At 46.9% G+C, this 12,120-nt stretch overlaps 2 protein-coding genes and 1 non-coding gene across 3 annotated transcripts; 1 reads left to right on the top strand and 2 right to left on the bottom strand.

Annotated features, from left to right (window-relative positions):
* Positions 1 to 1,177: 1,177 nt before the first annotated feature.
* LOC109785063 (dirigent protein 13-like) lies at positions 1,178 to 2,147 on the bottom strand. The gene is made up of 2 exons (XM_020343673.3): positions 1,645 to 2,147; positions 1,178 to 1,421 (listed from the first exon to the last, which is right to left on the bottom strand). The coding sequence occupies exons 1-2, from the start codon at positions 2,022 to 2,024 to the stop codon at positions 1,178 to 1,180; spliced, it is 624 nt and encodes a 207-aa protein (XP_020199262.2). The 5' UTR covers positions 2,025 to 2,147.
* A 956-nt stretch (positions 2,148 to 3,103) lies between these two features.
* On the top strand, positions 3,104 to 3,175 carry TRNAP-UGG (transfer RNA proline (anticodon UGG)). Its single transcript has one exon. It is a non-coding gene; the product is annotated as a tRNA-Pro (tRNA).
* A 1,279-nt stretch (positions 3,176 to 4,454) lies between these two features.
* Positions 4,455 to 6,151, bottom strand: LOC109785064 (ethylene-responsive transcription factor ERF071-like). The gene is made up of 2 exons (XM_073503726.1): positions 5,826 to 6,151; positions 4,455 to 4,509 (listed from the first exon to the last, which is right to left on the bottom strand). The coding sequence occupies exons 1-2, from the start codon at positions 6,149 to 6,151 to the stop codon at positions 4,455 to 4,457; spliced, it is 381 nt and encodes a 126-aa protein (XP_073359827.1).
* Between the last annotated feature and the right edge of the window lie 5,969 nt (positions 6,152 to 12,120).

Below are 12,120 nucleotides of genomic sequence, written 5' to 3'. Positions count from 1 at the left end.
GACGGATGACCTGGATGTCGAAATCATCAAAACTGACATTGTTGAGCCGGGGAGACCCACCGTGCTGGCCAAGTGCTCCGCCAAAGAAGAACTTCTGGAATGCCGCAAAGCTAAGCTGGATGTCACTGATTATAGTCATCTGAGTATTGGAGAAATCGTCTCTGGTTATATAAATCAAGTGCACAACAGCCGTGACATGGAAATTGACATGGTGAAACAGATACACCAAAAATCTGAGGTATAACTCTTGTTGCTATACTTTATTTAGCCTTACTGTACCAGCCCCCAAGTCTATTGCTTATGATAAAATATGTTGTAGACTTAAGATCAGCTTAGTAATATATGTAAGAAGCCCGGCTTATCCTGTAGCCCCCAAGGGCCGGCTGAAACAACATGTTTGAACCGGTCCTTATCACGTTTAAATCAAGAAGTACTTGGAACAGCAATATGCATTAGCCCCCAAGTGCCAAGTACCTTTGCCTGCAAAGTGCTTGGGACATACTTCCATGAACCGCCACTGTAAACAGAGTTCTTCAGCATACATTAGCCCCCAAGTGCCAAGTATCTTTGCTTGCAAAGTGCTTGGGACTTAATGTTGCATTATGATAACCCTGATTGTAACCCGGCATTTGTACAGGCCACCATTAATCAATTTGAGTCAGAAATATCTGACTTGAAGAATCGCCTGGAAGCACAGGAGATTGAAACCCAAAAAGCCAACTCCAAGTTTGAATTCAGTGTATCTGAACAAGAGAAACTGAAAAAGGACTTTGAAGCAGAGAAGAAAGCCTGGGCTGATGAAAAGATCGCGTTGATCAACCGGGCTGAGAAGGCTGAGGCGGCTCTTTCAGAAACAACCGCCGAATTAACCGGCTTAAAACGCCATGTATCTCAGATGGTCTCAGCGATCTTTGGTAAGTTATTCTGCAAGTGTTAAATATTTGAATCTTTTCTAACAAGTCTATCAATTGTCATTAACTTAGCTGACTTTGCAATGTAGGCCCCAGGAGTTCCAATCTTGACCAAAGCATGCTGGTATAATTGAAGGCGGTTTACACACTGGTAGAACAACTCTACGCCAAGTCACAGCGTGCCTTAGCCGCCGTGGCCCTGTCGAATGAAGTTCCCACCCTCCTGTCTGATGTACTCAAGCGGCTTGCCGTGCTACCTCAGCGGTTCAAAGAATTAAGGCGGTCTTCTGCGAGAGCCGGAGCCATAGCTGCATTACAGGTTGCGGAGTCGTGTAGCGTACACGGATATTAAGTTCTTTAATACCATCTTCCCAAGTAGAGGCAGGATGATTTGTGAAACTTATTATACCCTGTGTCATAATGAACTGACCAGTCCCATCGACAATGGACCACTGGCCACTTTCCAAACCCGCTGTTATGCCAATCACCTGAAGGGTAGACCCTGCAAACCTGTTTCATGTGCAAAATAGCAAGTTCTGCCAGCAGGTTAGAAGTACATGCAGCTTTGAACAAATGCACAAGTATTAATATGTGTATGTACACCAGTAACTTGTGTAAAATCCATAGCTACAAATATAATAGAGGCAAGCACATAACTTCAATGTCGTGGGCGAAAGAACTCACGAAACACATATTGAGATATTCAAAAATAGTGAAATAGAGAACATATTACCTTACTTGCTCAAACTCTATGTTATGAGTCATGTACCATCTATTATCCTTGGTTAAACCAGCCTGGACATGCACGCCTTGTGCACGTGCAACAACGGTATCTTTGGAATTTGTTGTCTCGGTAAGAGTCCAGTCATGGACTATCGTTGTCCCAAACCCAAAAGGAAAACTTGTTTGTACCAAGGTTTCCTCATTGCGATTTGGCTGGTTTGGTCCGTCGACGAATTGGTGCAAGAACAAGTGCAAATTAACCTCGGTCATACAAGGTATCTGACACCCCTGAAGAGGTACAGTTCCATTGTAGGGGATAGAAACGGCCTGGATTTGAGGTAGCACTATGAGTAGACAAACAAAGGTGACGAATGGACCAGCCATGGTCATAATTGTTTGCAAGAAGGGGAAACGAGAACTCAGTGAGCTAGTGGTGGGAAGTTGCGTCTCCCTGTGTTTTGTGAGAGAATAAATGGAGTGCACAAATTTTTTTGAAGTTAACGGAGTGCACAATTTGATTGTACATAGCTGTTCTAAAATCGAAGAATAAATCTAGAGACAGGGCACGGTGATGGTTTATTAATAAATTGGTTGCATCATCAAAATTAAATTCCTATGGACTAAATAATAACAAATCAAACAAGCTCTATTGATTTTTTAAAAAGTTTAACTCATAAAGGTAGGAGCTTGGAGGTGTCTCTGTCTCAAGCTATGTACAATGGTGCTTTTCTCATTGTAGAATGTAAGACCTCTACATATTTCAATATTTATAAGCTTGATCAAGAAGTGCTCATTAATAAGACGCGAGTTACACGGTAGAACAAAATTAATACTGCTGGATTCCAATTTTTATTAAGTGAAACCACATTGTATTGCATAATTCACAGTACTATTTTATTGGTCTAATTGTTAATCAAAATCAAACTAAGAATATTGAGATACATGGAAGTCTCACATTCTACGGTGGATGAAATAACAATTCATCCGATCCCATTTTGTCAAATTGTCGTATTAACGGTTGTTCATGGGCATGAGTGAATGACACGACTGTCTTGATTGTTCACACTGAAAACACCGCATTTATCATTCAGCTGGCCTAAGTAAATGGTATGCCAGCACTAGTATTGTATTCACTACGATGCTAGCGATGGTCGGACTCTAGCTTTTGCATACTCACTTGACGAAATATACCAGATTTTTCTTTTGCGGGAAGAAATATACCAGATTTAGATCGTCAAAACTTATCTTATATATCATCCGCAAAAAAAAACTTATCTTATATATATGAGTTATGTTCAGCACCGACACTCTAATTCCAATTTTGTTTAACCCTCTCTTACTGGGTCAGGAAACCCAATCTGCTCCCCACATGACATTTCTTTTTCCTTCGGTGAAGCTTGCCTCAAGCTAGCTTAACCAGGAACTGTTGCTAGAATTAGTATGATATATTGTAATTAAATAACAACTAAGGGCGTTTGGTCTAGTGGTATGATTCCCGCTTTGGGTGCGAGAGGTCGCGAGTTCGATTCTCGCAACGCCCCTTTTTTTCCCTGCTTCTCAAATTTGGAGGCTGGAGCTAACTGTAAATCCAATATACGTCCTCAAACTTTCTCCGGATCTGAAAAAAATCACATTGTATGCACTCTTGTTCTTCTCCTCTCTTTATTGATCAAAGTTTCTTCTGAACTGAAACAAAACATCTATACGTATTTTAGTTATAGATATATTCATTTTATTCATTTATGCGATAAATAATTTGAGACGGAGGGAGTATAGTATAAGGTCTTACATAATAATTGGGTATATATAAAAAATCATACCTACTCCCTCTGTTCCTAAATATAAGTCTTTTTAGAGATTCCAATATGGACTATATACGGAGAAAAATGAGTGAATCTATATTCTAAATTATGTCTATATACATTCGTATGTAGTTCATGTTAAAATCTCTAGAAAAACTTATATTTAGAAGGGAAACGTTTGGAGACGGTGCGCCGGCCGAAGCTTTCGGCCGGTCGCCCGCTACCTCGTACTCCCTGTGTTGATGAGATCTGCGCCGGCGACCCTATCTGCTGCAACCCAATCTCGCAGGCGAGGCTGCCGTCCACCCCCGCATCGCGCCCCTACCCCACTGCAGCCCAATCTCGCCGGCAAGGCCGCCGTCTACCCCCCGCATCGACCCTCTACCCGCGGCAGCCCAATCTCGCCGGCGAGGCCGCCCGTCCACTGCACGGCCGGCAATTTCCCCACGCGCACGACACGTCCACCCCCTACCTACAGTCTTCACGCACGCGCATCGTCGGCGGTGAAGCGCTCCCTCGCCGGCCGCCATGGCTGCCTGCAGCCATGCCCGGATCCTCCCGCGTATACAAGTGTTGCAACCGTCACCTAGAAAAGCTTCAAAAGCCATTGAAAAAAGCTTCAACCATAGACATAGAAAGCTTCAATGGCACTGCACAACAAGGGAAAGCTGCAACCGTTGTTGGATTTTGCTACTACCGGCAAAGCTTTTTGCTACATCCATCAGGCAGAGCTACGACCTCGCGAGGACGACAATGATTTTTTTGCTGCAACCGTAGCAGGCTTTTGCTACTACCGTTGGAGGTTTTTGCTACATCCAGTAGATAAAAAAGCTTCAACCAGACAACAAAATACAGGAAAAGTTACAACCGTTTTGAAAAAAAGCTTCAACCCGTAGATGAAAAAGCTTCAAACAGAGATTGAGAAAATCCTCCTCGACGACGACCATGACGTCTCTCTGTGTTTTTGTTGCAACCGCAGAGTAAAAAGCTGCAACCCTTTGTGAAAAAAGCTTCAAGCTCAGGTGAAAAAAGCTTCAATTGGCACGGTGGAAAGCTTCAATCCGCGAGAAAAGCTTCAACAGGCATAGAGAAAAGCTTCAACCGATGAGATAAAAAGCTTCAACCTGACTCGCCAATGGCAGCGAGCAGCGACGTTGACAGCTGCGTCGGCGACACGACAGTGCAGCGACGATGGCGGCTGCTAGGTGCTGCGACGACAAGGGGGGTGCCAGTGTGCTTCAAGACGGCGCCATTTTTTGCTACGAGGGGGCTATGGGCTTCCTGCTGGACCGGGGGGCGAGTACGGATGCTGCGACGGGGACGGGGACGGCGGCCGGCGGCGACGGGGACGGAGAGCGCATCCAGCAGCGTGGGACTAGGGGGGAGGGGAGGAGGTCCAGGTGAGGGGGCTAGTCGCCGGCGACAGAGAGCGGCTGGGGCGAGCACGCGGTGAAGAAGAAGGGGAGAAGTCAACGCGGGGGAAGTGGGCTTGAGGAACAGATCTGACGGCTCGAGCTCGCGGATCGGACGGCTGGGCCTTGACCGGTCCAACGATTGGGCCGGTGCGCCGGCGCAGATCACTGCCCTATTTAGAAACGGAGGGAGTATAATGCATGGAAGCCGTAAGATGGTGAGGACACCTGAATGACGCCGATCAATCGGACGGTCCCGTTTTCGATCGAGGAGCGGCATAAAGATTACCGCCGAAACGCATATTGATCCTGCTATTTTGTGATCGACGAACGAGAAAAGAACCAGCAGCCATCGCGTGCGCGTGGGATCGAGACTCGAGAGCAGCGGCCTCGCGGGGCAATTGCTAAGAGCATGTCCAACACGCGTAAAAAAATGTTTACATTGTCATTTATAGGAGTTTTTGCGTGCCGTGAAGTGCTGGCTCCAGCGGCCGCTGTAAAATAAAGCGCGCGCGAGCCGCTTCAGCAGACGCGCTATATTTGCTTTTTTTACTACGACTCGATACACATATAGGCATAGATAGATAAAAACAAATAGATAGATAAATTAAACGATAAAATAGTACATAGATAAATTAAACGATAGAAAAAACGATATATAGTGCGTAGATAGTTCATAGCCTCCTTCTACGATACATAAAACGATAGATAAAAAGAAACTACTCGTCGTCCTCGTCCGACTCGGACTCCACCTCGGTGATGTCCTCATCCGACGTCACAATGAAGGCGTCAAGGTACCGATCATCTTTGAAGTCCCAGGACAACGCTGCTCCTAACTCGATGTTGAACTCACGGCCGCCTTCTGCGTACGCCGGTCCTCGCGATAGGCAGCTCGCTCCGCCCTCCTCTGCTCCCTCCTTTCCGTGAAGAACTGCTGCTCGTTGGTGACGTCCTGCGGGAAGCGTTGGCGCCACAACGTCATGGCTTCCTCGTCCATCTTGGCGAGGCTGAGACGGCGCTCCTGCCTCCAGTTCTCGTGATGATCCTCGCCGGTGAGAAGCCGCGGGGGAGGCGCCAGCTCCTGCGCCATCTCCCGCATTGGCACCTCTGGGAAGTTCATGTCCAGGCAGGCCCGCCGAAGGCGCCACGCCGCCGTGTCGTACGCGCGGGCGGCCTCGTGGGCGGTCTCGAAGATGCCGAGGCCGAGGCGCACGTCGCCGGACCGAATCTCGGCCGAGAGGGCGTCGGACAGGCGCGGGCTTACGTCGCGGTAGCCCGAAGCTCCCCGACGGCGCGGCGGCATGGTGGCGCGTCGACGGCAAGGCGAGAAAGTTGCAGAGGAAGCGATGAGAGAGCGACTGAGGGTGCGTGTGCGAGGTGGAGAGCGATGGGAGGGCATGTGGCGGGCGCTGCATTTTATAGGCGCGCCGGAAACGGCGTGCCAAATCTAGCGTGCGGCTGGTCACTTTCTCCCGCGCACGCAATCGTTTTCCGCCCGCCTGAGTTTTCCGCCTCCGCTGGAGCGCGCGAAACCGTCCCGCGCATGTTAAAATCACCTTTTACCGCGCGCGTATTTTTTGCAGCCACTGTTGAAGATGCTCTAAACAGCGCTTCGTTTTAGGTGTTCATGCAAACTGGCGCACACCCGCTCTTCCACGCCGGCCGGTCCATCTGTTTCTTTTCCTTTTTTTTAACACGCAAAAAATCTACAAGGGTGAGCGCGATTGGAACCATGAGAGCAAAAAAATTAAGTTGTACGCAAACTGCGCTAACCAACCGAGCAACCGCATTAGATTTGTATTTGTTAGAATAAATTCGAGGCATAACGTCTATCGTCAGAGGATCAAGCAATCACACGAGCACGACACCGAGATTTGTTAACGAGATTCATCGATATGGCTACATCCCCGGGGCCTGACTATGGGCGCTTCTCCCCATGACACCGCTACAATACCGCACCCGATCGCCCTGGACACCGGCACATGCCGCCGGCTTCACCCCTGCGTTCCGGTGCTATTATGTTGGCACAGGTTACATCGTGTGTCTACCCCCGCTATATACGAGAGGCCTAGGATACAAGCGTACTATTTGGACACGACTCCATATCCTATCTAAACACAATACAACTACAAGTCCAACTATAACCTACCTTGTACACAATATTCGACACAACTCTAACAAACTCCACCTTGCCGAATATTCTCCACCACCCTGAATTCGTCAATGCGTCAAACTTTCATGTACATTGGACTTGAGTTTATCCCATGAGTATCGCTGCTACTCCAAAGACTCCATGTGACTCCACCTGCAACTTGTAGTCCCTTTTTTTCTTGACCACAGTCAACACTTGAGCAAAATTAAGTTTCTTGTTACTCTAGTTTGTGCTCCCAACTTCCAGAGTATCCGTCAACGCCATCACACACCGATCACTGACCCGCGTGAAAGTGAACAACTGACATATTGGGTGTCACACATAAGAGTTACCTGAACTCAACATCATCGCTCTTCCTTGACCGCCCTGTCTGAAACTTGAAGGAATTTCACCATTGCTTGTAGTCATCCCGAGTCAAATTCGCAGTTGTCTCACCACATGTATGACCACCAGAGCCCTGGTCCGTCTCCATGCCCCGTGCATAACCGCACGCCACGCCGCTATTACCGCGTCGAGCCTCCGCTGTCCCGGTCAAGTCTCAAGGGTCGTAAAACCACACCACCCAACCCCCACGCACTGCAGAGTACCACCGATCATCACCGACCGATGATGAGTTTCACGTTTTCATCAGACCATTGGGCTCCAGTCCGAACTACGTGTCACTCACTTTTCCCGCTACAATGGGCTTCGACTCTCTGAGCTCTTACGCCGTAGCCCCTCAATCAGCACTGAGTGAAGTCTTCCGTCAGACCTCAGCTCCACCTTCAACATGACTCCATGGTAGATGACCAGTCCACCCTCGCGCCCCGTCGACTTGAAGCTCCATGTGTGCATCACCTTGAATCAACCCCGCGCCATAGTCTTGTCGAAGCCGCACAAGCCCTCGGGGCCTGTGCCACGTGTTTTCATGCCTCAGAAGTCGGTCACTATCAGCATCACGCTCATATGTCGTCGTCGCCGATCCCACCACCGTCTTCTGTACCAACCGACTTACGTCGATCCGTCAGACTGTCCAGTCCAACCTAGCCGAAGTAGTCCGGCTGCATGACACGCTCGAGGCTCCCAAATCGTTTTCCGCGAATTTTCATCCATCACATGATACTTCCATCTCTGCTGACATGACTTCCCGCAACACCTTCAAGCATTTCTATTGTGCCAATAAATCATTCACCATTGTCTGTCATAATCCAAGGTTTTCAATTCCGTTGAAATTATCCACCTCAAACCTGGTACCCGTTGGCGCCATGATTCTTTGTTAGACTGACCCTGTGAAAAAATTATCCAAGCTTCCAACATGATACTCAAGTACACGAACAGAAGCTCTGCGTACTAATATCTTCTGGTCTTCTCACGTGACGTAGCTCCCTTGGCACAAAATTTCAATGCTGGCTATCTGCCTTTGCCTTGCCAACGCCTATGCAAGTAGGACTCCTCATGGATACGTATGCTTGATGGTCTTTTTACTTCCCGATTCGACCTGCCTCCGTCCGTGTCACGATCCTCTTTTGGTCCAAAACAAAGGCAAAAGACATAAATTTAACCTCAGAGCCGAACTATTTCACAAACTAAACTATGTTTGAAAGTATTTTACCTAGCTGACCCTAATGTGCAGCACCTAACAGCAAGACGCTACACTCTACGGTGCAGCACCTAACACACAGGCGCCACATTGTGCAGCGCCTAGCTGTAAGGAGCTGCACTACACTGTGCAGCGCCTAGCTGTAAGGAGTTGCACAGTAGAGTGCAGCGCCTTACTGTTGGGAGCTGCACAAAAGGGTTAGCGGTGTGAAATATTTTCAAAATCAGTTTAGTTTGTGAAATACTTTCGCTTTGAGGTCAAATTTGTTAATTCTGCCCCAAAACAAAACTCGTTTCGCTGCGTCCTAATTCCAGCCGAGTCCAGCGCCCCTACGTGGACATGCATACGCCACGGGCCGCTGCCCGACCCCGTGAGCCTCCTCCTGCACTGCCCGACGGGCCGCTAGCGAGCTAGCCGGCCATGCGAGCCGCTGCCACGCCCACGACTGCTACTGCGATCCGCCGCCATATGCAGTCCAAACACGCCGAGGTTGCGACGCTCCCACGATACGGCGCTTCGATCCAGCTCCATCCAATTGTCGTTTTCAATCTCGTCTGGAACCACGCCACACCGAGCTGCAAACTCAGACTCGATATTTCCTCTAGATCAACAATCTACAGCCCCTGAACAACCTAGCTCATGATACCACTTGTCAGAATAAATCCGAGACATACCGTCGATCATCAGAGGACCAAGCAATCACACGAGCACGACATCGAGATTTGTTATCGAGGTTCACCGATATGGCTACACCCCGGGACCTGACTATGGGCGCTCCTCCCATGACACCACAATACCGCACCCGGTCGCCCTGGACACCGGCACATGCCACCGGCTTCACCACTGCGTTCTGGTGCTATTATGTTGGCATAGGTTACATCGTGTGTCTACCCCCGCTATATATGAGAGGCCTAGGATACAAGTGTACTGTTTGGACACGACTCCATATCCTATCTAAACACAATACAACTACAAGTCCAACTGTAACCTACCTTGTACACAATATTCGACACACCTCTAACAGTATTCCCTTTCTTCTTTCTTCCTTATATCTTCTTTCTTTTTTCTTTTCCCCTTTTTCTTGGAACGGGTTTGTTCGTTTTCCCTTTTTTCTTGGAACTTTGTTCCCGTTTTTGATCTTTTTTTTGCTAAATCCTAACTTTCTCTTCATATTTGTGATTTTTATTAAAATCAATGATTTTTTCAAATTTGATGAACCTTTTTTAAATTCAATGAACTTTTTTCAAAATGCATGAACTCTTTTCAAAATGGATGAACTTTATTACAATTTTGATTAACTTTTTTCAAATGCGATGAACTTTTTTTGAAATTTGATGATCAATTTTTAAAGTCAATGAACTTTTTCTAAAATTATATGAACTTTTTTCAATTTTGATGAACTTTTTTCAAAATGGATAGTTTTTTTCAAATATGATGAACATTTTTGAAATACGATGAACTTGTTTTCAAATTCGATGAATGACTTTCAAAGTCGATGAACTTTTTTTTAAAGGCGATGAACTTTTTTTCAATTTTGATGAACTTTTTTCAGAATGGATGAACTTTATTTCAAATTTGATGAACGATTTTCAAAGTCAATGAACTTTTTTTCCATAAAGTCATGAACTCTTTGCAGATTTACATTTTTTTAACTATTATGAAGTTTTTCAAAAGTCAAAATACAACTGTCAGATGGTCAACCAGCCAACCAGGTTTTTTTGACAAAAAGAAGCAGCAGAAGCGAGCGAGCGAACTCCTAAAAAAAGAGCAATGAGCGAACAACTGTCCTCTCGTTCGAGCGTCTCGTGCGTTGATCGGTAGTTTTTTGCTGGGCCGGCCCACCAGTGTGCCCTTCGAGCGCTAGTATGCCAAAGCGGCGCTGAAAGCACCGGTTAGGAGCTCCCGCCTCGCGGCTGGCTCGCCCCATCGAGCCAACGGCCCAGCGGAACAACATTTTTTTTGAAAAATATATATACTAGGCCTATAAAAATTTGGGGCCATGGAGGAGCGGAGGACCTCTGCCCCCCGCTGGCAGGAGCGATCTCATTTGCGTTTCTATTAGGTTCAACGTCTTGGGGATGTGTGGCAACGGCGATGTCCCTTAAAAGGAATAATGTCTTTCACATTTTATCCCCGTCCCGATGGTGCATCTAGTTTCGTCGGAGGGCGTGTGGAGGTGAGTCTCCATCGGATCTCACGAGATTCAGTCATTGCTGGTGTTCAGTGGATCTGTTTGGATCCGATCTTCGTTCATCTTTGTTTGGGTGTCTATAGGTTTGTTCCTTCCGATCTACCACTTTCTTTATCGGCGGTGATTCCTGCTCTGGTGTACTGGTCCAATGGGGCCTTATCTCGATGACTTCCTGACTATCTACTACCAGAATGATTGTCCGGCTCCGACGAGGGACGAGGCGATGAGGGTGGCTCGCCTTCGGCTCGCTCTAGTCCTTGTACTCGTCGCTAGGTGCTCGACAGACCTAGTTGTAATTTTTATTATCTCTCTGATGTTCTTTGTACTGCATCCTTGAAAATGAGTAGGTTGGAAGTTTTTCGTAAAAAAAAAGAGATCGGAGGTAATACAGTATTAATTAGTATCACACATTTGATGAGTTACACAATGTATTATTCCAATTGGACACAACCCCGCATGCATGCATGTACCTACTATATATAGTATATACAATATGTTTATTAAGAAACACCTAACCTGCACGATGCAACTCTGGCTATTAGCGATGCTGGTGGATATACTTTTATATACTACCTCCTCCCGGATCCATATTTCCATAAAAATAGAGTTAGTAATGTAGTTCAGGATGCAGTCGGATGGATCAGCCCCTTTTCTGTGCCTGAGCCATTCCCGCTTGAGGTTCACCTAACGACCATCTACCATCCCAGCCGGCAGATAAGTAATCGGAGCACCCGCTCAGGGACATTTCAAAACATAGTAAGACCCTGCTTCCCTGTAACAGTATACTGCCAGATTTAGTTTACAGGCGTATAATACCGGCCACAGAAGATTTCCGCGCGGAAAAGAAACGATGTGTAGAAGCGTGTATCTTAAACCTGCCGCATACGAACGTAACAGGGAATATACGAGCGTAAATAATACAGACCCAATACGACGACGAACCAAGCACTTGGAACCAACTCACCAGATTTTTTCTTATGGAGGTATTTTGGTGGAAAACTCAATCCAATCAGGGCCTAAGTTTAATTTTAAAAAAATCATATTTGTCTCAAGCGACATCAATGGTGCCGAAACCAAATTTTACCACTCCACATAGTTCAGCATCGTTTGACATACATAGCTTATACTCAGGGAGGAACAAGCGTCATGTCCATGCAGAAATCACACACCAGAAAATCCTTCAAATTTGAAATTCAGAGTTATCGTACATGACTGTCGGAACTCTTAAGATGCAGCAGCACCAAGCAGCATGGTGCACGTAGTGCGACGGTGTCCAGCGATGCCACAATTCTTGCAGCTTGCAGGTTTGCGAGGCCGTTTAGCATGTCACCTCCCTCAGGGTAGGTAGTC

This window comes from Aegilops tauschii, chromosome 7 (genome assembly GCF_002575655.3).
Source record: "Aegilops tauschii subsp. strangulata cultivar AL8/78 chromosome 7, Aet v6.0, whole genome shotgun sequence".
Taxonomy (NCBI): Eukaryota; Viridiplantae; Streptophyta; class Magnoliopsida; order Poales; family Poaceae; genus Aegilops; species Aegilops tauschii.
The sequence above is the reverse complement of the archived record's forward strand: the minus strand, read 5'-3'. Positions and strand labels throughout refer to the sequence as shown.

Bases quoted from the DNA above. Each gene is read 5' to 3' on its own strand.
- LOC109785064 (XM_073503726.1), bottom strand. From the start codon at position 6,151: ATGCCGCCGCGCCGTCGGGGAGCTTCGGGCTACCGCGACGTAAGCCCG. The intron at 4,510-5,825 runs GTTGTGGCGCCA...TGCCTGTTGAAG, and splicing joins ATGGACGAGGAAGCCATGAC to CTTTTCTCGCGGATTGAAGC.
- LOC109785063 (XM_020343673.3), bottom strand. From the start codon at position 2,024: ATGACCATGGCTGGTCCATTCGTCACCTTTGTTTGTCTACTCATAGTG. The intron at 1,422-1,644 runs GTAATATGTTCT...CACATGAAACAG, and splicing joins ATAGAGTTTGAGCAAGTAAG to GTTTGCAGGGTCTACCCTTC.